The following is a 25,444-nucleotide window of genomic DNA, read 5'->3' on the forward strand; positions in this document are numbered from 1 at the left end:
TCCAAGGTTTTGCATGTTATTTTTTTTTACAGCGCTGTGCTTTTCACAAGCGCTACTGCCTACTTGTTAACAGTAGTCCACTTATAAGGTTCCAAAGGAGAGACCTTTTGGCTATGCCAATGCTTGTTCTACTAGGAGACTGTGCCTGCAGTCCGGCGGGCTGTTACACAGCTGGTATTGGTGTGGGCTGAAGAGCGCATGTTGGACTGACCATTGCAAGACAGACGGCCTATCCGATATGCGCCCTTTAGACTTTATGCAAGTCTTTCCTGCCAATCAGCAGCAGGAATGGCCCCACCCCGAGACGAGAGACACTGCACTTTATAAAATGGCCACGTCCATTGACCATTTGATCAAAGCTGCAGCTGCTGCCCTCGCTGACTACTAAACAATTCACTGAATGGTTTTGCCTTCTCCACACTTGGGTCGACAGAATACATGAGACAGACATGAAACTCCTATTGAACAGAAGAACATTTGACCGTGGATGATACAAATAAAAAAAAGAAATTCAACACAGTGCTTCATGAAGACATCTAATAAGCGCATCTCGAGTGAAATGTCTCTCTCACACAAGTACCACATGGATAACAGAGCAGTAACATCAAGATAACATGTGATTCAATCACATCACTTTTCATCTGCAGGTTTTTTTTTGCTGAACCCCATTTTTGACCTCACCTGGGCATGGATGAGCCATTCATGCTTTTTAAAATAACTGTTACATTGGTTAAATATTTGCTTCCTGATATGAAAATAGGGCCTTGGTAAAAAACATAAAACGGAAAATTTGACAACAGAATATAAAACCAACGTAGAGACCTTATTGGAACAATCTAGAATCAAACGAGACCTGTGTGTGACAGAAGTTATAAGCAGCTTTTTGAGGCCTGTGTTTGAATGTTTGAACACGGTTTGAATGTGTTTTCTGTGCCATGCACAGTGACAAAATCACAGCATAATTTAAGGACCATCGAAGACAAAATACATTATAAAGAGTAATAATCGACAGTCACTGACAAATTAGGAGTTTACTAAGCATGTATAATGTGTAATTAAAGTAATGAATTATTAACTTTTCAAACAAACCATTGATCACAGTGAACAAATAAGGTGTTACAATTGTCAATACACTTAGGGCCTCATTTAAGAGAAGTGTCACAGTGCTGCGACAAAGCAGCGGTGCGACACTTCACAGTGCACCCTTCATGCGACACCATAGATGCGCGGTATTTAAAGTGCGGCGCATGATGTCGCAAAGAGTTACAGATACGTCAGTATTCCTGACGTATATGTATGCGCAAAAGTGGCGCATTGCTGGGGTGTGTCTGAAAACAGACGTAACTCCAGCAATGTGTCCGGCCTGCGTAAGGTTTTCACACAATAGCGTCCTAGAAGTTGCACACCGCAATACGCCACTTCTATGAGGCTTAAATGCGGGGGTACGCCCACCCAGTACATTATACCTGACACAGGTATAATGTTGCGCAGGGGTTTACAAAGTGACGCATTTGTTTAGATGCGTCACTTTGTAAATAGGGCACAACAACGCACATTTTTTACACTGCCGGAGCGTCACAAAAAGTGACGCACTGGTGGCGCAAAAGTGTTGCAGAAGGGCTCATAAATAAGCCCCTTAAGTTCCTAGATGTGCTGTAGTAATGGGTGCAACACAACCCATTTGCAGGATGTTTGGTCTGTTATGCACCCAGTAATGTATACGGTGGGGAATAACATGTAAATATACTTTTCTGCGACAGCTTTTGAGCATGATATTAATATTACAGTTTTGATAGCCCAATGTCTTCCAGGAAGGACCCTGGGGTATTATTGCGCATGCAAAAAATCAGAAGTGAGGGGTATTTGCATTTATCATGCAGTGGACCCAAAGCGTAACTATCACCTCTTAAGACCGTTTACCTGATGAGCACAACACAAAATGAGGCTGTATGTCTTTAATATGTTTGTACTGTATTGCACCGTAAGTAAACATTTTCAGTGGTATTCGTTTTACCATCTTAATAAAAAGAAAACGTGTCACGCATTTGCATAAATGTAGTTATTGCATTCAGTCTGACCATAAACGTGCATCAAATCGGATTTCTACCACACTTTCATAAACCAAATGTCTTCCAAGTGACGTGCCCCAATTCATCCCTTGCGCCATTTAACACCGCCAGGTATTATTCAATCTGAGACACGCATGCATGATAAATTAGGAACATGTCCACGCGCCTGCATGCACAACTCACTTCCCATTTGCGTAGAGGCCTTCATTTTCTCAGCTTACCAGAGAGGAGCCCTGCAGTCAGGGTGGCGGCGACTGGAGACTGCCGCTTACTCACTGTGCCCAGAAATCTAAAGAGCAAGCCATCTCGCGCCATGGCAAACATGATTCGAGGCAAAGGGAACAGAGAGCCCAGCAGGCTAGAACAGAAAAACGGTTAAGGTTCAAGTGATAAAGTGATAGTTACTACAAGAGCTGATCTACTTCTACAAGTACGCTACACACATAAAACTAAGAGATGTTAGAAATAGAAAACGGACACTTAGAGACTTACATCTACATGCCAAAACAGGGTGGGGCAAAGTAAGTAAACGTGCGCTTCATGAAGGAGGGGACACCCGGCCACTTTCTCAGTGTTTCTCTCTCACCTGCCATGGCACCGGAGCACATAGTAGCAAGCACGGGGGTCTTCGTCTTGGCATTGATTTGAGCTAGAGATTTGAAAAGCAACCCATCTTCCGCCATAGCATAGATTACACGAGGCATTGGGAAAATTGATCCAAGAAGACTGAATAAAAAGCAAAGACATGCACCAGGGCAAACACAAGGTCATGCAAGATTGTAAAAGGTTGTAGGTCATGAGAAAGCGATATGCATAGATCAATGAATTCATTACAGCATGCAACAACAAGAAATTGAAACCAGCGAAAGAATGTGATTGGCTCTTAGGTGCTGGACGCCCATGTGTCACCAGGCACTTCCGCGTTGTAATCCCTGCCGTGCGGGGAAGGTAATGTCCTTCAATAGCAGTAGCCAGACACATGGTGTACAGAGCTAAGTGCATAACAATAACATTGGCAGAACAATTAAAATGGGCATATCAATGCATCTTCTTCAGCAAATCTTCTCCTTTGACCTCTACTCTAATATTCATGTATTGCCTTTACCTGTCAAGCTTGAAAACACTGCAGCTGGTCTGGGGAGGGGCGGGGGTGGGCAAAATTATCAAATAAGCTATTTTATTTCACAGCTGCCTTGCTTTTTAAGGAAAACTGAGTGACCAACAATGACAACTTTATAAATGCTATGGTATTGATGAAGCTGTCCTCTTAACATATTGAATATGACATTGGTTTTTTTTTAACTTTCTTAGGTGAGGAATGTGTTTTTAAAATCTGTTTCAGGGTAACGTTAAAGACCTGCCCGTACTTTTTTGTAGTTAATTATTCTTAAAATAATTGTGAAAACCTCTGAGCCCCAGGACTGGTACAGATTGAATAAAAAATGCGAATGTTGGGGGCAATTACATATTGCAATGCAGGAAACCTATGGGTTCAGGCAATATTTCATGATACAATGATAGATCACGTGATGTGACTAAAAGATGGAAGGATCACCAAGGCGTTATAATGTTTCAGCTATGGTATGATGCTTTGATTATAGCTATGACAAAGTGCACAAATCTTCTCATTACTGTGGTTTGTATCGGAAACATTATTTATCACATATGTTCAAGTATAAAACATATATTCTCCCGATAGGCAGTCTTGTGTTCTTTTGTCTTTTAATACAACACAATTACTCTAGGCTTTCAATAAGACCTGATGCCGACATAAACTAGACACTGGCTCTATTTTATGAAGAGGCAGAATGGAGAAAATACACCTCTTTCGGCTTCCTGTGTGCTCTACCAACGCTAGAGGACTGATACAGGGCAGCCACATATGTTATGTTATGTTAATGAACTTGTAAAGCGCACGTACACCAGGCGGTTTCATGGCGCTGTAGTCCAGGGAGACTTGCAGCAGTGAGGGAATTAGTCATTTGCCTGGCGGAACCGCCAGGTCTTTAACTGTTTCCTAAACTACGCATAAGAGGTCACTGATCTAATCTCCACAAGAAGAGAGTTTCAGAATTGAGGGGCCAAGACCACAAATCTTAGTCCCCCGTGTTTCTTACATTTAAAGGACAGGATGACCAACACATTCAAATGAGAGGACCTGAGGTCCCCAGAGGGGGCGCAGTGCTGATTCTCAGAGGATATAAATGCTGGACTGTTGCCATAGAGAGCTTTAAATGTGATACACACCAGCTTAAATGCACAGCGTTTGGCCACTGGGAGCCAGTGTTGGCTTTTCATTAGAAGTCTAACATGGTGCCATTTGGAATTGTGGTATATTAATCTGGCTGCTTGGTTTTGCACCAGCTGCAGGCGTTTTAGTTGATATGCCGGGATACCTGCATATAGTGAATTGGCATAATCAATTCGGAAGATTACCAAAGCCAGGATGACTTGTGTTAAGGCTTCTGTAGTCAGGACTTATAGTTAGTTCTGGCATCAATTTTAAATTAATAGGAAAAAACAAGGGTCCGACGGGTAAGCCAATGAACCAACGGTGAATGTGTAATAGGAACTAGAGCAGTTCTTATGCTTTCTTTACAACTACTTAACACAATTGGGGCTCAATCAATGCTCTGGTTTCCATTCCAATGCCGCTTTTTTTTGCTATCTCAGGCCATGGCCCTCTGCAGCACAAGCAACTGCAGACATGTTTCGCCTCCTTGGGTCTCGTAAGCACCTTAGGGCTCAATATGCACCGTTCTGTTGTAGCTTAAAAGGACGAACCATATCTGATTGCCTGTGCTTCTGGCAGAGAGGTTATGGGCTACCAATTTGGCCTGGACTGCCTGTTTTCAGGGAGAGCCAAGATTCCTTTATGCATGTAGCAGCACATTTTGTGATCAGACGGTGTTCTAGAATTTGCCCCAGAGTAGATGCAGATCACCTTTACCTGTTTTCTTGTGTAGAGGAACGATACTTCATACCTTTTACTTTCCAGGGGTGGAAGGGGCTTGTTTTTGATGGAAATATTTTGAGCTTATTATTAAAATACAAATGACATAATATCCGTATGGGGTGGTTGAATAATTAACATGATGCATGGAATATGGGATGAGAATTTATGAAGTACAACCACCTGAATGTGGAGTCTTCTGTAGTCAATGCCATTTTCCATACAATAATCAAGTATTAGCCAATATAAAGCTAGGACAATGGCTTTCAGAGTGAACTCACAGCTGACATATGCTATGAATACCAAGTCACGAGTTCAATTACTGTTAAGGCTTATTACATTTGAGAAAACACGGTTTAGTCGATTGGAGTCTTTCTAATGCAAAACATTCCCTCTAGTACTTCTGCGCATTTGCGACTATTGCTCAGGTTCAGCTTAACCGGCACTTCAAGCATCAGGGGACAGGCACTTACTCATAGGGTTGGCCCTAATAATATAAGGAGTCGGTTTCAATGTCATAGCAATGACTCTTGAGTAAAATTATACCCTTAATCCATAAGCGCTTCAGAATTGTGCTGCAAATGTTGGTACCAAACCAGGAAGACTCTGTAAGGTATTTCTATGCCAACAGGTGTAACTGTTGGCTACCAGTTACAAGTTATGCATTAAATAGCATGAACTGTTCCAAAATGTAAAAGGTCTCACATAGCATTACAAATGTTATGGTTAAATACTGAATTACGATGAAGCACCCCAGACTGCCTGTCACAAGCATGTAGCGTGTTTATCATTCACAAGACATTCCTGCAGAGTGGCATCACAGAGTTTGTTCAAATGATTTGCATAACTAAGATAGATGAATTAACTGGTACAGAAAAGGCTTTGAGCTTTGAAATACTACAACGTCTGTGACTTACTACAACGTCTGTGACTTAGCCTGAACAGGACCTCATGCAGTGTGAATTTGGCGGGCTCCAGCAGACACCTCTTTGAAGAAAACAGGGTGTCCCCCCCCTTTCCCCTAGTGACTTGAGAACACTAGGATTTTAGGTGCAGAAACTGAGTAAAGAAGTAGCGATCAGATTGCAGGGTGTCATCAATTAAAAGATTACGTTATTCTAAAATTGTCGTCAAGAGTTACACACAAGTTTCACGAAAGAACTAAATTGCCCCTTTCTTCAATCACAGACTGCCTATTCGATCCATGGTGTTCTAGGACAAAAAACGGACAAATGGAGGGGTGAAGGTTTTCTTGCATACTACGGCGAGCCCCTAAACAGCTCTGGGCACACTGCAGGAGTAAGCTTGTGGATGAACACTGTAATCTGTTTCCCCTAAATCGCAAAGCCCACCCACTCTTCAGTGGATGTATTTTTCAGACAGCTGTGGCCTTTTGTTACTAAGAAATGAGGCAGTACTGACACAAGGGAAATTAGCTGTCTAGTGAGCTGGTTGTATGCAATCAAGATGCAGAGTAGATACTACATATCAATGTCACCAACCTTTTGGGAGAGTAGAGTTTAAAACATCTGCATCGTTCACATAGATATTATGATGCTATTGTGGAGCTTGGTAGACACCTTAGCGCTTGAAAGGTTGAAGGAAAACTTTTGAAGGAAGGCAGTGGTTGGCAAGACTATTCACACCGAGGCCACATTGACCAACAAAAGCGTCATCACCCAAAGATGCCCAGGCATATTGGCCACCTAGTCAGCTGCAAGGAGGTCATCCAATTGTGCAATCCATGGCTTAATTGAATAAACAATGTCCAGATAGATCAGAGATCTCAAATTATGTGTAAGCACAAAGATCTGCTTTGCTTATCTCCCTTTTTTTTCAACAAGCCTCATTAAATCAACCAGAGGGAAAAACACAGATTGCTCTACCCTGTGTGGACGACTGTGTGAAAAGCACTATTCATACTGAGTAGATCAAGGGCGTTCCAAATTTTTTACATCTTCAAGGAACACTTAAGCGAAGTGATTTTGGGACCAAGTAGGATAAATATGCTAAGTGATGCAACAAGTGCTCAGTTTGTGACATGTGGGCACGGGGACTTGTTTTTGGGAACAGGCCTTATTTTGTGTGGTCAGACTTTGACTCAGATCAAGACAGAGAGAGACAGCAAATGGAGAAAAGAGAAGGAAGAGAAAGAATGAGAAACAGAAACAAAGGCATAAAGCAATTATGACAAAAAACCTGAAAGAGTAAGATAAATAAACATAAATTGGACAATTGTGAAAAAGAGGCATGAGGTGGAATTAAATGTAGAAAGCATTGATGTTCAGTAACCCAGCATTCAGCAACAGCAGCAGCGACGGAGCGGGGCTCCTGCAGTTATTTATTTTTTCTTTTTAACTAAACACTAGAGGCAAGTTTGTATGGACCACTATACTTGAATTTCATTGGACTAAACCTAGTTTTTAACCATGATAGCGCTTTGCTAATGAGACTGTTTATATTTCAAGAATATACTTAAATGAAATATTAAAATCAGCTATTTTCATCTGCCTGAAGTGGAGCATGCATGTGCTTGAATACCAAACTTTTTGGCTTCCTCCTCTTTTTCTGACCTCGTTTCTGCTGACTTTAGAAATCTGTGCACTTTACCACTATTAACCAATGCTAAAATGCATATGCTTTCTCCTCTAAACATGGTGATATTGGCTTATACCCAATTGGCATATTTAATGTACTTATAAGTCCCTAGTAAGGTGCACTATATGTGCCCAGGGCCTAAAAATTAAATGTGACTGGTGGGCCTGCGGCACTGCTTGTGCTATCCACTTAAGTAGCTCCTTAACCGTGTCTCAGGCCTGCCATTGCAGAGCCTGTGTGGGCAGTTTAAAACGGCCATGTCGACCTGGCAAGTGTAATCTCTTGCCAGACCTGAACCTTCCACTTTCATACATATAAGCCAATCCTAAGGTAGGCCTTGTATGACCCACAGGGAAGGGTACAGTGTATTTAAAAGGTAAGACATGTACCTTACATGTCTTGATATTTAAAAACTCCCTATTTAGTTTTTCACTACTGCAAGGCCTAGCTCACCCATAGGATGACATCAGAATTACCTTATCACATCTTTTAAGAATAACTAACAATTTTGAAGAGATAGACTTTTCAAGTTTAGTGTCACTGAACTCATAATTTAAAATCACAACTTATGGTGAAGTTGGATTTTAACTTCCAGTTTAGCAAATGCAACTTTTAGAAAGTTGGTATTTACTTACTTTAGCCATTTGGTGCCTTCTGCCTGTGTCTGGAATACACATTTGGGGTGGGCGACAGCTGGCTTCCTGTATTCCCTCTAGACAGTTACACACAAAGGAAGGATATGTGTGCCTAAGTGGTCATCTGCATGCATATGGGCCATCCTGAACAGGATGGGAGGGAGGAGATGACACAAATGAAAGGGCTGTGTCCTGCTCCCACACAAAGGAGTGAATACCCCTGTGTACTCTGTCTTGAGCCAGGGCTGGAAGGGAGAACCTCCGTGCACTTCAAATCTTTCTTTGAGGTCTCCCCCACTTTAAAGGCACCACTGGGTATAAGTACTGGACCTCTAGCATTACCAAATCAGTACACTTCTGGACCTGTGACTACTCTGCCAGCAAAAAAAGCTGCTGTGCTGCAGAAAGTACTACTACTCTACTGGACTGCTGCTTTTCCAAACTCTGCCTTGCTGTGCTCTTCCCTTGCTGAGATGCCCTGCTGCCTGCTGTTCTCCTGCCTGGGGAGAAGGACTGGATCTGCATCACTTGAACCCAGAGTGACTCCAAGCATTTGCTGGCTTGCCTTCTGTTCCCAAGTCTCAAGGACATCAAAGACTTAAACCACCTGCATCTGCACCTGGACTCTGCAAGCTGTAAGTCTGCTCTGCCAAGTGGTGTCGCCGCAGTTCTGGATCATTGGAAGTGGGTCTAAGGTGCTCTACCTTCTGTGATCCTCATCGGAACTGACGCGAAGCAATGCGAAGCCCGCAAAGTCTCGCTGCACAGCTCCCAGACTCACCAGAACTAACACTATGCGGCGCCTCACATAGCCTAGCTTCTGCCAGTCCATCAGAACCAACGCACAGCGACGCCAAGCCCTGCAAAGCCTCGCCATAGATCTCCCATGGATTGACGCAGAGCGACGCCAAGCCCTGCAAAGCTTCACCGCACAGCTCTCCAGGACCGATACAAAGCGAGGTCAAGCCACGCAAATCCTCGCCACATAGCTTCTCGGAACCGACGCCGGATAGCCAGAATCCTCACAAAGCAATGCCGCGCAGACCACGCACCAGGATTTAAGGTACTGTGTACAGCGGGCCCAAGTGGGTCCCTGTAGTGGCCTGCACTTCATCGCGGTTGGCCTGAATTTCTGACTTTGCCCTAGTCCGGCACAACCAGCTAACCACAGTTGGCATGTTGCGCTTTTATGCGCTATTTTCACCTAAATCTTTATTGCATATCTCAGGATCTACTCATAGGATTTTAGCCAATGTTGTCTTGCTTTATTTATAAAATCATAATCTATTTTCTAACATGGTGTGGAGTCTTTTGGTGGTGTTTTCACCATGTTTTTGTAAGAAATGTTGCACAAATACTTTACACATTTCCTCTTAAGTTAAGCCTGACTGCTCTGAGCCAAACTACCAGAGGGTGAGCACAGGATAATTTAGGCTGTGCTGTGACCTACCCTGACTAGGATTGTGGCTCCTTCTTGGACAGGGTGCATACCTTTGCCAACCAGAAACTGCAATTTCTAACAAGTTAGTTTTGACAATTTATTCTATATATTCTACAGTGGAAGGGAGAGTACTAAATAACACATGCATGAAATTTGCCTGAATTGTTTTGCTTCTGCTAGATGAAGGTTCTGCCACAGCAAACCAAAGCTTCAACGCAGAGCAAGGCAATCAAAGAATAAACAGCATATGAATTCCTCACCGTGCTGAACTAGGACCTTAAAAATAAAAAGAATGATAATTCACCTTTAAAGGTACCAGAATGACCTCCTACACCTGACTACAAATGAGATTAAAGATATGGTGCATGCATACAGAGCTTCCGAGCCCACTGAAAGATGGCTGCACTTCTATCAAGAAGGAACATTAGAATGTTGTAGTTTTCAGTATTTGTAAAGATCTTATGAAAGTGATGTTGCCGATTGTGAGATAAATAGAAGTGTACAAAGGAAAGAAAATAACATATACAAAATACAAAAGAAACCATCAGAACAGCTAAAGATCTGTATTTGCTGAAACATTCTGGGAAGAGTTTTATCTTTAAAGGCACTACCTTGGCCAAAGAAGATGCATACAAGAAGAAGGTGACAAAAAAGAACTGCATAGGAAATCTGACTAGACAAATTCAGAGTATTGTTAAAATAGGAACAGTGCCTCTAATCTGGACTAATGCCAAAGACAAGCACTTTGAGTCCAGGAACAATTTTGGGGCCCATTACAGAAAGATTTTCCTCTAAGTAGGGGGTTCTTACTGGTGTAGTCCTCTGGGCTTTGTCCTGAGTAGCTGTAGCGAGTCAGATACACCCCTGGCTTACTTCTAATGGTATGAAGGATGGACAAGAACACACATTCTGGTCGTTTTTATTTCAAACTGGGGTCTGAGGCTCGAGAATGGAAAACTTGATCTAGAACCCAGACTCTGCAGGAAGGTAGTGTGAAGGAAACACATATGTGTCTGCCAAATGATCCGAACAGAGCTAGAGTACCTGAGCTATGTGCATGGTGGAGAAACCTTCTGGGAATAGTACCATTTTATCATGTAACTTCCCTCGCTAAAACCTTTTTCACAATGAGCTTTGGAACCCTTTTGAGGTGTATCATCTTACCTTGTTGAGAGAGCACAGAGGGATCCCACAGCGACAACGTACTTTGCTGGACCCCATCCAACATATTCGAACGCTACCGGAAGTGGGCTCTTTTCATCTAGTAGATAGTATGGCATCATAAGAGTCAAAGCAGCCGACACCCCAAAATAAGCCATGAAGCAGACAAGCAAGGAGACCACAATTCCAATTGGTATGGCTTTTTGAGGATTGCGCACTTCCTCACCTATGGAAGAAAGGAGAAAGCATTTGTTGGACATAGGACAGTAACATTACACAGATTGCCAACTTTAGGGTCTATTGTGACCCAAATATTCTGCATTTTCGGTATGTTGTGCAACATAATTGACTTCCTACAAGCAAAGAACATATTCCTTCATTAGAATGAACACCTGTCATTTCGAAGAAAGCCTTTATTCACAGATATTAAGAGATAGCAATAATTCAAATTAAGGTGTAGAGGTATCTAAAAGATATCGACAGCAGTGATATAAATGATTTATGAAAAATAGGCAGGGTTTAGTTGATTGTATCCCAAGCGTTCCCCCTCATTTATAAATCACAACAAGAAGTAAGTCCACTCAAAGAGCAATGGTACAATGAAAACATATTTTTGGAGCCCCCACTCCTTTGTTATTAAGTCACAGTCCATGCTACAAGTATGCACAACACTTCCCACACTGGCGCAGCCAATATGTTTGGCTCATTTTCAGTCATAAGTCAGACCTATTAGACTAAATAATGCCTAAATAATGCATCCATGCAGAACTGGGAACAAATATTTATGGCCAAAAATATCTGCACCCAAGAAGAAATATGAGTAAGAACCGTTGCAGGCTGGGAGAGGTGTGATTATGGAGATATGTTGGATGGGGGAGATGAGGACTTAGAAAGAAATGGGCAGGAAGAGGCGGAAAGGGAGGGGGGCAGAGAAGAAAAATGTGAGCACAGAGAAGTAGGGGCAGATGGAAGTAAAGACAGGGAAAACTGTGGGTGGGAAAGGTAAGAACTGGGAGAGATGTGGTCTTAGTGTAGGCTTTGAGAGATGCGGGCATGGAAAGACTAGGGCAGAGAGAGGTACGGCAAGCAGAGGAGTGGGCAGCAAGAGGGCTGGGAGAGGTGCAGACTGGGTGCAGGCCGGGAGATGGATGGGTTGGGGAGATGCAGGGAGTCATGATTAGGGAGTGGTCCAGCTACAGAGAGGTACCGGTTGTGAGAGGGGTGGCCAGCATGTAGACTGGGAGAGCTGTGGGCAGGATAACGTCCGGGCAGGGAGAGGTCCGGAAGCGAGCGGAATGAGCATGGAGAGGTACAGGCAGAGAGGTGAAGGCTGTGAGGCTTGCAGGCAGGGAGAAGAAGGGGCAGTGAGAGTAAGGTAGAAGAACAGGGAGGGAGATGTACAAGTATGAAGAGCTGTGGGTTTGGAGAAGTAGAGGGAGAGTTATGGGACAGGTTTGTGCAGGGAGAATTACAGACAAGGAGACATACTGAGCAGAGAGAAAGAATCAGGAAGAGGTGCGGACAGAGACACGTGGAGGCAGCAATAGGTGAAGTAAAATATGAGGCCAGGAAAAGGTCTGATGAGAAAAGTGGGCTGCGAGAAGTTCAGTGAGATAGGTGTGGGTTAGACGCATGCTGGGAGGGGCGCAGAGAGAGATGGGTGAGGTTTAGGTGCAGGCTGGGAGGGCTGCAGGGAGAGACGGATGAGGGTTAGGCACAGGCTGGGAGTGGGGGCAGAGAGAGAGATGGGTGAGGGTTAGACGCAGGCTGGGTGAGGTGCAGAGAGAGATGGGTGAGGTTTAGGTGCAGGCTGGGAGGGGTGCAGGGAGAGACGGATGAGGGTTAGATGCAGGCTGGGCGGGATGCAGAGAGAGATGGGTGAGGGTTAGGTGCAGTCTGGGAGTGGTGCAGAGAGTGAAGGGTGAGGGTTAGATGCAAGCTGGCAGGGGTGCAGAGAGATATGGGTGAGGGTTAGACGCAGTCTGGGAAGGATGCTGAGAGAGACGGGTGAAGGTTAGATGCGGGCTGGGTGGGATGCAGAGAGAGATGGGTGAGGGGTAGGTGCAGGCTGGGAGGGCTGCAGAGAGAGACGGGTGAGGGTTAGGCACAGGCCAGGAGGGGTGCAGAGCGAGATGGGTGAGGGTTAGGTGCAGGATGGGAGGGGTGCAGAGAGAGATGGGTGAGGGTTAGACGCAGGCTGGGTGGGGTGCAGAGAGAGATGGGTGAGGGTTAGGTGCTGGCTGGGAGGGGTGCAGAGTGAGATGGGTGAGGGTTAGACACAGGCTGGGAGGGGTGCAGAGAGAGATGGGTGAGGTTTAGGTGCAGGCTGGGAGGGGTGAAGAGAGAGATTGGTACGGGTTAGGCACAGGCTGGGAGGGCTGCAGGGAGAGACGGATGAGGGTTAGGCACAGGCTGGGAGTGGGGGCAGAGAGAGAGATGGGTGAGGGTTAGTCACAGGCTGGGAGTGGTGCAGAGAGTGAAGGACGAGGGTTAGATGCAAGCTGGCAGGGGTGCATAGAGAGATGGGTGAGGGTTAGACACCGGCTGGATGGGGTGCAGAAAGAGAATATTGAGGGTTAAACATGGGCTGGGAAGGGTGCAGAGAGATATGGGTGAGGGTTAGACGCAGTCTGGGAAGGATGCTGAGCGAGACGGGTGAAGGTTAGATGCGGGCTGTCAGGGGTGCAGAATGAGATGGGTGAGGGTTAGAAGCAGGCTGGCAGGGGTCCAGAGAGAGAGGGTTGAGGGCTAGACACAGGCTGGGAGAAGTGTAGTCAGATAGGTGTGAGTTAAGTGTAGGCTGGGAGGGGTGCCAGGAGTGCTGGGTGAGGGTTAGGCATAGGCTGGAAGGGATGCAGAGAGAGATGCGTGAGGGTGAGACACATGCTGGCAGGGGGGCAGAGAGAGACGGGTGAGGGTTAGGCACAGGCTGGAGGGGTGCAGAGAGAGATGGGTGAGGGTTAGGCACAGGCTGGGAGGGAGGAATGCAGAGAGAGATGGGTGAGGGTTAGATGCAAGCTGTCAGGAGTTCAGAGAGAGATGGGCGAGGGTTAGGCACAGGCTAGGAGGGATGCAGTGAGAGATGGGTGAGGGTTAGATGCAGGCTGGGAGGGGTGCACTGCAGAGAGAGATGGGTGAGGGTTAGACACGGGCTAGGGGATGCAGGGAGAGACGGTGATGGTTCGGCGTGGGCTAGCAGGGGTGCAGAGAGAGATGGGTGAGGGTTAGATGCAAGCTGTCAGGAGTTCAGAGAGAGATGGGCGAGGGTTAGAAGCAGGCTGGCAGGGGTGCAGAGCGAGATGGATGAGGGTTAGGTGCAGGATGGGAGGTATGCAGAGAGAGATGGGTGAGGGCTAGGTGCAGGCTCGGAATGGTGCAGAGAAAGATGGGTGAGGGTTAGACACACGATGGGAGGGGTGCAGAGAGAGATGGGTGCGGGTTAGGCATAGGCTGGAAGGGATGCAGAGAGAGAGGGTTCAGGGTTAGACATAGGCTCGGAGAAGTGTAGTCAGATAGGTGTGAGTTAAGCACAGGCTGGGAGGGGTGTGGGAGAGATGGGTGAGGGTTAGGCCCATGCTGGGAGGTAGGCTTAGAGAGATGGGTGAGGGTTAGATGCAGGCTGGGAGGGGTGCAGAGAGAGATGGGTGAGGGTTAGGCATAGGCCGGAAGGGATTCAGATAGAGATGGGTGAGGGTGAGACGCAGGCTGGCAGAGGGGCAGAGAGAGATGGGTGAGGGTTAGGCACAGGCTAGGAGGGATGCAGTGAGAGATGGGTGAGGGTTAGATGCAGGCTGGGAGGGGTGCACTGCAGAGAGAGATGGGTGAGGGTTAGACACAGGCTGGGGGATGCAGGGAGAGACGGTGATGGTTCGGCGTGGGCTAGCAGGGGTGCAGAGAGAGATGGGTGAGGGTTAGATGCAAGCTGTCAGGAGTGCAGAGAGAGATGGGCGAGGGTTAGAAGCAGGCTGTCAGGAGTGCAGAGAGAGATGGGCGAGGGTTAGAAGCAGGCTGGCAGGGGTGCTCAGAGAGATGGGTGAGGGTTAGGTGCAGGATGGGAGGTATGCAGAGAGAGATGGCTGAGGGCTAGGTGCAGGCTCGGAATGGTGCAGAGAAAGATGGGTGAGGGTTAGACACACGATGGGAGGGGTGCAGAGAGAGATGGGTGAGGGTTAGGCATAGGCTGGAAGGGATGCAGAGAGAGAGGGTTCAGGGTTAGACATAGGCTCGGAGAAGTGTAGTCAGATAGGTGTGAGTTAAGCACAGGCTGGGAGGGGTGTCGGGGGAGATGGGTGAGGGTTAGGCCCATGCTGGGAGGTAGGCTTAGAGAGATGGGTGAGGGTTAGATGCAGGCTGGGAGGGGTGCAGAGAGAGATGGGTGAGGGTTAGTCATAGGCCGGAAGGGATGCAGATAGAGATGGGTGAGGGTGGGACGCAGGCTGGCAGGGGGGCAGAGAGAGATGGGTGAGGGTTAGGCACAGGCTGGGAGGGATGCAGTGAGAGATGGGTGAGGGTTAGATGCAGGCTGGGAGGGGTGCAGAGAGAGATGGGTGAGGGTTAGACACGGGCTAGGGGATGCAGGGAGAGACGGTGATGGTTCGGCGTGGGCTAGCAGGGGTGCAGAGAGAGATGGGTGAGGGTTAGGCATATGCTGTGAAGGGTGCAGAGAGAGATGCGAGCTGAAGGAGGGGTGGCTAGGGAAGGACTGGGGAAGAAGTGGTGTTGCCTGGGATATGAATGGCCTAGATAGATGAAGGCTGAGACAGGCACAGCCAAGGAGAGGTGCAGTAAGAGATAGGTGGGTTTGGTTGCAAACTGAAAGAGGTGCGAAAGGAAGAGGTGGAGATAGATATGAGTGCAGGCCGACAGGGATGTCGCAAGGCAGAGGTGCAGCTAGAGAGAGGTGTGTCCTATGTTAAGACTGACAGCAGTGCTTGCAGAGAGGTGCGGCTAGTGATATGTACCAAATGGGTTCGGGCTGAGAGAGATGTGGCCTGGAAGAAGCACATGCAGTGAAAGGTATAAGTGGGAAAATGTGCGACAGGAAGAGGAACGCTTAAAGAGAAATACAGGAAAAAATGTAAAGTGACATGGGAATAACTAAAATAGTGCACTGCTGCCTATGACTGTACATGTGTACCTAATGGTGGTTTCAAGGGAAACCATTCTCTAGGGCATTTTTCAGAAAGTCGATATGCTTTTCTGTCTTGTTATAAAAGCCTGTTGGTGACATTCTCGATAAAGGAATGCCTTCGTTTTCTCCCTACAGTTTCTACAGGTCGCACATGAAGGAAAGATAACCTGTGGCTAACGTGTTGCTTTACTCATTAAACACAATAACGAATGGAAACTTAAATGAGATAATACTACCATCCTCAAAACGCCATGGCTCTGACAGACACCCTGTAGAAACTATTGCAAGGCACGAAAAAACACAGGTAACCCAATGGCTGAAGACGAATACCCAAAGCCCATTCTCTCCACACATGGTCGCACTGCACTTTTTTTTAAAGAATTGCTGTCAAGAGATATTCTAGGTAGATAAAGAATACGAACAATAAATAGACTCATGCATACCTTCCCATGTAGTGCCCCTCTACAAGAATAGTGTGTTCTTCACACTTCACACATTTACATTTAAGGAGTTTAAAAGAAGCAAACACATTACTGGTGGGCACCCATGCACATGATCAAGGAGGCTATGAACTACAGAGCTCTGGAGTTACTGCAGCCAGTATTTGCCTTACCCTTAAATCTAGACGCGTCATGGTCCCAATCTAATGAGAAAAGATTGCTATCGAGGAGTAACTTTCAGTGGCTAAGACTATTGAGAAGGAAATCAGATTTGAAGCAAGCAGATTACAAACAATAAAGCGCCCTAAGGGCAGCCAGAATTTAGCACTAGCTCTGAAAAGAGGATCCAGAGTAAACAGCTCAGGGGAAGGCTAATGGCTGCCTGAAGTCTAATTTAATTGGGCAACGTCCTTTAAACCGTGACATATATTTTCCTTGTGCATTATTAACTTTGGTGAGCAAGGTGCTTGAACGTAGAAACATGGGCAGATGCTATAAACAATTCAGTGTGCAGGAGACATTAAAGATGCTTCTACGCCTAAGGTACTGCAGGGACAAAGCTGGGATCCGAAAAGAATCTCACTACAGAATGGGAGAAGAAGGTAAAAGAAAGTCTTGCCATGATTGACAGTGAAGTTACGGATGGTCTTGCTCAAGTGAAACTTGACTTCAAGAATTCATCAATCCATTTGCCACCCTACAACTATGGTGCAATTTTTCTGCAAAGAACCGAACCTATCCTTTGAGGATAACTCTCCTCTCGGGTGGAGGATAAGCTGCTTGTTGGTTGATCTCAAGGTTGCTGTAGTAAACGTATGCATTTGAAGTCATGACCGAATGACTTTGGACTACGCCACAGAGAATGCCGGGCTGTGGTATTGAGGGATAGCGGCCAGTCGGGCCCTGGGAGTGAGGCCTTGCAGCTCTGGGCTGTAGCTGAGCTCCCGTACATAAAGCCCAAACAGCCGGATCTCCCGAGTAAAACGGTTTCTCTGAGTGCATCTCTGAGTGCTTCTCTGAGTACTTCTCTGAGTGCATCTCTGAGTGCTTCTCTGAGTGCTTCTCTGAGTGCATCTCTGAGTGCTTCTCTGAGTACTTCCTTCACCTTCTGTAGTTTGGCCAAGCATGTAGACAATCCAATGCATTGTGTGTTGTGTTTAAATCAAACTAAGAAAGGATAGAAAACATAATGTCCACACCAGGTCTAAAAACCACTTTCCTCATCATGCATTATTGATTAATCACTTGGCACCTTTTGACCAGCTGGCCTCTCGTTACTATAAACTAATCTCTGTTCTGTGAGCTACACCAATGCTACAGTAGTAAGTCACCCTGGCTGAACACATCAGGTCAGGAACCATCTGGTACATGGAGCCCACACTTGGCGCTTCCACCTGTATCCCCCTCATGATGACAAGGGCGCAACGATTTCAGCTTCTGTAGATGAAGTGACTTTGTGTTGCACCTGTGCCAGTAATGGTACAACACTGCTGCTTTACAGGCAGACTAGCAATGTCTGTTGGGACCTCAGCACTCACTTCAACTTGACCTATCTAGAACCAGCAGTGTTATTTTACATAGGTGCAAATATGCACAGTTTCTCTTTTTTTCTTACCAGTTGTTGCAATACAATCAAATCCAACAAAGGCATAAAAGCAGGTCGCTGCTCCAGCCAGGGTTCCTGCAAATCCATAAGGCATAAAACCACCAACTCCATACGAACTGGTCACGTTAGATACTAATGGATTTCTAGAAAAGAAAAGAAACACAAAAGAGACATTAAAAGGCAAACAAGAGTGAAACTGTCTCACTCCCGGAAGCGCTGCCTGTCTTCAGCAGCGCAGTGTTTTACAATTTCACATACTTTAAAATCCATAATGAAATCAGAGTGCCGCGTCCATCCTTACAGGTGGATGTGCCCCAGAATGTCCAAACTGTAACACTTCTATGCGAGTGGGGGTTAGTAGGGAGCATTGGAACTAGAGTTGGCATTGCTGGCACGTAATGGCGGCCGATTCCTTTCTAAAGTGGTGGGGCAATCAGGAGAGCACTCCAGGAATGGCCTTAGGCGCAGCCTCAAAGCTCTCAATCGGGGTCCGCTATAAACAGTGTTTATAACAGGCCACATTAAGAGCTCTGGAGTTGAGGCAGAAGGCAGTGCGAGTTTCTCACAGTGTATAAAAATAAATTAAACAGTATACTAAATTAAAAGGAAAAAAACATACTTACCTACTCCAGTCCACTCCTGGTCCGCAGGTCAGCAGCAGGGGGTTTCTGAGCTAACTCCCCTCACCAAACCAGGAGCTGCTCTCATGCTCTTAACCATCATGAGAGAAGCGCCAGGGTTGGTTGGAGTTGGCTGGCTCAGCACTCCTACAGGCACTGGAGGCCTGTGGCTGCTCTCCAGCCAGCTGTCTAAGACAGCTCAGGTGGAGAGGTTTAAAGTGCCGCCACAAGAAAGCAGGCCAAAGTGACAGGCACACTTCAAACTTTAAGTGTGCACCACTCCTCCTCCCCTGCTGCCAGTCAGCAGTGATGACCACGCCCCAAAACTTGGCACGGGCTGACTGGCTGCAATGAACAATACAATCATGGTATTACAGTTTAGTGTCATTTTTGATGCTGGCAGCAGGATGGGAGATGCTCCTCTGCCCTAATGAAGGCACAGCCGCTGCCGGCATGGGCAGTGGTGATGTGAGCCATGGTGGCCTTCTGAGACTTAACTTGGACCCTGTCAAGTACTTTTTTTAAAACAAAGTTAGCACTGCTTCAACTCACACAAGAACGTGAGTGACTAGAGAAAAAAGAGCATGTGTGCAGAGACAAGTCTGAAAGATAATCCACACTGAGCAATCTACAAACAATTCACATCAAATCTCAGCAAGGGGAAGGTCCAACTCATGCAGTATAAGGAGGTACCTACAACCAAAATAATCAATTGCGTAGTAATGACCATAATTTTCACTAGGTGTGAATGAATACAACCACAATACTGGATTCACTTGAAGACTCTATAATGCTGGCCCTCCCAGACTGAAATGCAGACTGAATTGCAATGCTGACCACATTTTGTTCCTTGCCCAAAACGCAGGGCGGAGCATTCTAAGAATTATATAGGTTTCTGGTAGTCTGGAACTTCTGATTAGCCAAACACATGACTAGAAACCATGAACAGAAAAGATTGGAGCATCTGATAAAACACATGGAACACGCAACATATTTTGTTGTGGTTCTTGCTTGTACTCTATGTATTGCCCATAAGGCTCTACATAATATGAGTCCTGAATCTCTTATCCAGCGTTTCTGTTGGTACACCCCACTTAGACCTTTACGTTCATCGGCCAGGAAAAGCATTGTGGTTCCCAAATTTAGACTGGCCCGCTGGGTCATAAAAAAGCTTTATGACCCGCACAGCAATACTATGGAACTCCCTACACTTTGATATAAAAAAACTCCCACAACCTCTTGCATTTTAGGAAAGCATTGAATAAATGGCTCTTTATCTGATAACTGAGGTTCTCAGGGTTTCATTCACTTAGTCTAATTTTTCTTATTCAAGGCAGCGTCGAGACACCTTAGGGTATTCAAGCGCTCTATGAAACCCATTAACATAACATTTTTAATAGATCTGCATTCGGCGGGCCACCGTAGCAGTGTGGCGCTCGCCATATTGAATCGCACGAATGAGGGAGGTGGACTTGAGGCGACGAGACTGGAGCTCTATTGTTATGCGGTGCAGTTACACTACGCGGCCAGGTGGTTCGACGAGGGTGACAAATGGGAGAAGAGGCTGCTTCATGATAGGGTACCGGCAGCCGCCTTGCCATCGCTGCTTCTAGAGGGAGCAGGAGTCTCTGTCTGATTCGGCGCCATATGTAGTCAGACAGACTGCACGCACCTGGCAGACCTTTGTAGAGTGAATCTTGAGGTGGGCTCCATTTCACCAGGACCTGTCGGTCTGGGATTTAGCCCAGGTAAGGACAGTGATGGCCAATATGTCCTATCAGGCTTGACAGGAGGGGGGGATGTAGCGTGCTTGCAGACCTTTACCAGGGCGAGAGCTTTATCACGTTCGGGCAGGCATGCAAGGATTTTGGGCTAGGCAGGGACAATATCTACAATACGCTGGACTTTCTAATATATTTAAAAAGATATGGCCCACATACCCCTTGATCCCTTTGTACACCCTGACTCTAGACATACTCCTAACCTGCGGAGCTGGCAGGCGCCTCGTATCTCTGTTGTATAAGGCCATGAGGTCTGATGCGAATGGCCCACTCCCAAGGGCATTCGCTGCATGGATCACTGACATGGAGACACCTCTGGGAGATGGGGATTGGAAGATGGTGGGCGCTCTCACACACACAATTTCATGCAAAGCCCAAATCTGGCTTATCCACTATAATTATGCGCATCAAACATTCATGACCCCTGAGATAATACATCGCATGGCTCCAGATAAACCCAACACATGTCCTATGTGTCATAAGGTGGGGGCTAATTTCTTGCATCTGGCCCGGGAGTGTCACGAGCCACAACGCTTTCGGACAGAGATAGTGGAGAAGGTTAGAAGCAGTGCTAGCCGTCGCTTACAATTGACGCCATTTCACTGCTTGGTTGGATTAATACGCAAACAAAACAAAAAAACAAGATGGCGTATAAGCTTCAGCAACTACTATTAGTGGTAGCGCGGCATAGAGTTGCGATTGTCTGGATGGGAGTGTGTGCACCCAATATTTTGGCTTGGCTTAGAGATGTGCGCGAATGGACCTTAGCCGAGAAGGTGCACATGAAAAGGAGTCATAGAGATGAAAAACAAGACGAGGATTTAAGAGTGTGAAGGGAACTCTGCCAGGTGATTCCAGTCGACGAGACACAGTCGAGTCCTAGTAGTACATATGGGAGTAGCTCCAAAGAGGAAGGGGGTTAGCTGGCTGATGGGACTGGGAGGGATTTGCAGGGGAATGTTTATGTATATCCAATGACTGAGAATGTAATCAATGCGGCCAAGTCCAAGCCAGTCATGGATGCCATCTACGGAATGTGCACCTGCGTTAATTGTTATGCAAAAATAAATAAAGTTAATGAAAAAAAATAACATTTATTATGCCGTGAAATCATCTCCACCGAAAACAGAAAGCCCAGAATCTGCAGCTTGACGACCCATTCCAGGCGCACTGAAAGATTCTGCTGAACAGAACAGTTCCACCATCTCGTAACACTTTAAAAACACGTATATTTTATATTATGCTACTGCAGTGTTAGTTTGTTGCAAACTTTGTTGATGGCCCTTCCACAGCGGTCAGAGAAAAAAAGAGCAAAGTGACCCGACAAGCACCTTGAATAACTAATCCCTTGAGAAGCATATTAGTGACATAGCCGAGGTTAACAAGGGCCCTGATTCAAGCAAAAAAACTGGCCTTCTATCCATAATGAGAGTCGAGGAGAGACTCACTTTCCCCTGTCCCCTTACTTCAAGGTGCAGAACTCAGTATAGGGAAGTAATAAGTCCCCGCTGGTGTATCATCTCCCCAAATACCAGTCCAGTTAGAAGAAGTACCTAAAGGCCCGTTCACCAAGATCCTAAAAAGGTTTTTCTTTTCAGTGATGTCTACCTGTCAGGGCATTCAGAAAATTCCAAAAGAGCAAGCAGGTCCACCATAGGCGTCCCTACAAACTTCTCTTCACTGACACCTAATCCTGAGTAGGGGTGGGTGAAACTAACTAGCGTAATTTTGTGTAGCGTAATCATGTGGGATTACCTAAAGATTCTGCACGATTACGCAGAATTATGTTAAAAGAGTAATTGTTGTACTGGTCTGCTGATGGGAGTGGGACCTCGCCCCAACTGAGAACTAGCGCATGTTTATTATATGCTCTGCCTTGCTTGTGTTTTTTATTTCCGGTTTAATTTAAAACAAACCCTTTGTTACTCCTGTTCAATAGCTATGGACCTTCTTACGTGTTGTTCTTATTATGCTGCCGGACCTCCGGGATGTCGGCTGAATAGCTGTGATCCATGTGGACATAAATAAAGGTTTTAAAAAATAAAATAAAAAAAGAGTAATTGTGTATTCAACACTATTTTCTAGTCCCAAAAATGCCCCCTCATGTCCAAAATAGAAGCAAGGATGCATTTTGCACTAATAGTGCTAAATTGAACAGTACATGGATAGCAAATGCGAACAGTCACTAGCACTTGCTAACTGTGCACTTAAGATAGGATTTCCCCCACCTTTCTCCTAGCATTTAGCAGCAGTTTTTTAGTGCAAAACAAACTGAAGCAAGGATGCGTTTTGCACAAAGAAAATAGCGCTAATTGCAACAGAAAAAAAGTATTAGAGCGTGCAGCCTCTTGTGCTCGCTAATTGCGCTTTTAGGGAGGATGTTTTCCCTGAACTACTCTTACTGATGTGAGCAGGTATAATTGCGTTATTATGAGTAAGCCTGTATCAAAGAGTAACTCAGAATTACCAAAAGTACTCGGATTACTCTGGCACAGCTGAAATTACTTGAAGGCCTAATCCTGAGGACAATCCACAGGAGGAACAAGAACTGGCAAAACCATTAAGTCTGGCCTAAAGGTGAAAGTGCTTCATCTGTTTGCGTGATTGTGCGCCTGTATGAGTGGGCTAGATTCGATGTGTGGAGTATTATGTACATCACACTGCATTTCAAGACAAGCCACTTGCTGCAGAGATCTCTTTGCATTCAACACATTCTGTTAAGATACCTATGGTGGTTAATGCGCATGTTGGAGAGATCTATGTGCAATTCCTAGGTTAATCTGCCTTCAGCAATAGTAGGATTTAATGTGTAGGTCACAAATTTGTACATCATGTAGGATACCTTAGTGTAATAATGCTGTTGTTCCTGAGATTCTTGTGCTACCTGAAGGTGTTAAGTTACAACAGTACAATCATTGCAATTTATTTTTGTTGCCACGAAACTCACTCAGACAATTTTCGTAAATTAAACAAACATTGCTCAAATCAATAGGTCTAGCCTTTCTAAAATTGAGTGTCGAGATGAAGGCTTTGCTAATGTTTGTCTGTAAAGTTTAGTTTTTTTTTTTTATTAAAGTGAAAAAAGACAAATACATATTGCATGGCACCTCAAAACTGTACAGTAAAATTAATGTTATCAATATTTATAAATGCCATGGTTTCGTTTTCAAATACTTTTCACTCAGAGAACTCTGAACAGAAATGAAAAAGAATAAAGAAATGTAGAGAGTAAAGTGAAATGATTGTCACTGTCTAATTTAGCTTCCACAGGATTCAGTAATTTGGTCCTCAGTAGAAGCTCTGGGAACAGGTCTCTGGGCCTGCTGTGGAAGGGTCATGAAGATGCCGCCTGCTTCAGACGCCATCTGAGTGAGCTCAGCAGATGCCCACCCTCCCCTGTGGCATCTTTGTGTGCCGAAGCTTGTGGTTTCATGCAATATGTGGAATGCCGGAGATAAATGAAAACAACCTTTAAAGCCTACTTTTCACCCATATCCAGCCAAAACCTTCCTGTTGCTAACAAGTTGGGAGGGGTGAGGAGCAACACACCATGGGGCAAAGGGGCTTGGTATCAGTCGGGCAAGCAGCGCACAAGGGAGACAGCTAAAAAACACATGCACTCTCGTGGAGTACTGAATGGAAAAGAACAAATAATTTCCTATATATTCCCAATAGTTATTTCTCAAAGAGACAGCTTGCACTATCTGGTAGACATGACCTAAGAAGCACAAAGTACGGTTACTCTACTGTGGCAAGAGTGCCAATGGGGACAAGAAGCATAAGCCACAGCTGAAAAGCAAGTCATTGTGATCGAGAACCATGAACCCCAGCAGAACGCGGTATCAACAAGCATTTACAATGCAATGGTCTCGGCATTGGTAAAGTTAGAGCTATTGGCATTGCTCATAACATTATTTTTGTTTATGTTTTTGTTTTTAAAACATTTAAAGAAACGGCATTGTCATGAGCAATGCCAATAGCTCTAACTTTACCAATGCCGAGACCATTGCATTGTAACTGCTTGTTACCATGTGGGAGCGCTTGTATATCCGTGTCACTACTTCCTGGCGCTCGTTGCAGGACCAAACGTTCGTCGTTACATTTGTGGCAGTTTCTGTCTACTAGTTTGATTTTATGCTAAAAATAAGCCTTTTGGCCGCGCTGAAGTGTCATGGCATATTCCTTGATCGGATTGGCTGTGGATACAATTAGGAACGTTAAACACTATTTTTTGTGGAATTATATGGATATCGTACTTAATCGATATGACTGGCTGCAATAAAAAGCTGGCAAGAGTTAAACGGGGACAAAACCATTAGTGAGGGTGACCGTATGGAGAAGGCTGTGGTATCCGCGCCTCTGCGTTGGTCGGTCACAGCGGAGTCACAGCCGTTCTACTTCGTTTATGACTGTTGGTGACTACATGACGCCATGTCACCAGACACAACTTTTCCAGTGCTGGATTTTGATTTAATATCTCCGTGTATTAAGGGAGTTATAGTCTTTGGTCATTTTAATTAAGACAATTGGACCAACACGCCTGTCAATGATATGTAACAGAAAGGTCCAGTGATGGAAGAGCCGTGTGCCCCAGTGACATGGCGCCACCTCGTCATCCTACTCGTGACTGTATCTGCGAGTCACTTCTTTGTCGTATGATGGTCCGAACAATTCCGTTTTCAATTGTTTCTGGAAGACTAGGCGGTGTATTCTGCCCTGCGATATTTTCCATGTCCATCCATGACTAGCTGTTCCAGTCCACGATATTGCTTTGTGTTTATTATAAAACGGGGACTACATGTCCCAGAATGCAAAGGGGAAAACACGTAGGCTGGAGCACCTATTCCTGCATGGGCCAGGGAAACATGCAGCTATGTGTGCCATGCCCTTCTAGCTACAGGCGCGGTGATCAGGGGCCCTGGCCAAGCGCAGGGCTTACTCTAAGCCGATGATTGCAGATGGGACGACCGGCACGTATTTTTACCTCCTCAGACTTCTACCCACAGTAA

General features: G+C 45.6%; 1 protein-coding gene across 5 annotated transcripts in view; it reads right to left on the bottom strand.

Annotated features, from left to right (window-relative positions):
* SLC7A2 (solute carrier family 7 member 2) overlaps nucleotides 1-25,444 on the bottom strand; it is a 445,257-nt gene that overhangs the window by 58,121 nt on the left and 361,692 nt on the right. For 4 of the 5 annotated variants that reach the window (XM_085642005.1, XM_085642008.1, XM_085642007.1 and 1 more), the window contains exons 5-7: nucleotides 18,044-18,177; nucleotides 10,861-11,083; nucleotides 2,291-2,427 (exon numbers count right to left, since the gene is read on the bottom strand). In XM_085642005.1, coding sequence (XP_085498131.1) covers nucleotides 2,291-2,427; nucleotides 10,861-11,083; nucleotides 18,044-18,177 — 494 coding nt within the window. Of the gene's footprint in view, nucleotides 1-2,290; nucleotides 2,428-2,655; nucleotides 2,796-10,860; nucleotides 11,084-18,043; nucleotides 18,178-25,444 lie in introns of all 5 variants that reach the window. The other variant, XM_085642009.1, reaches the window with a different exon arrangement.

The sequence above is a fragment of the Triturus cristatus genome, chromosome 2_2, assembly GCF_964204655.1.
Source record: "Triturus cristatus chromosome 2_2, aTriCri1.1, whole genome shotgun sequence".
Classification (NCBI taxonomy): domain Eukaryota; kingdom Metazoa; phylum Chordata; class Amphibia; order Caudata; family Salamandridae; genus Triturus; species Triturus cristatus.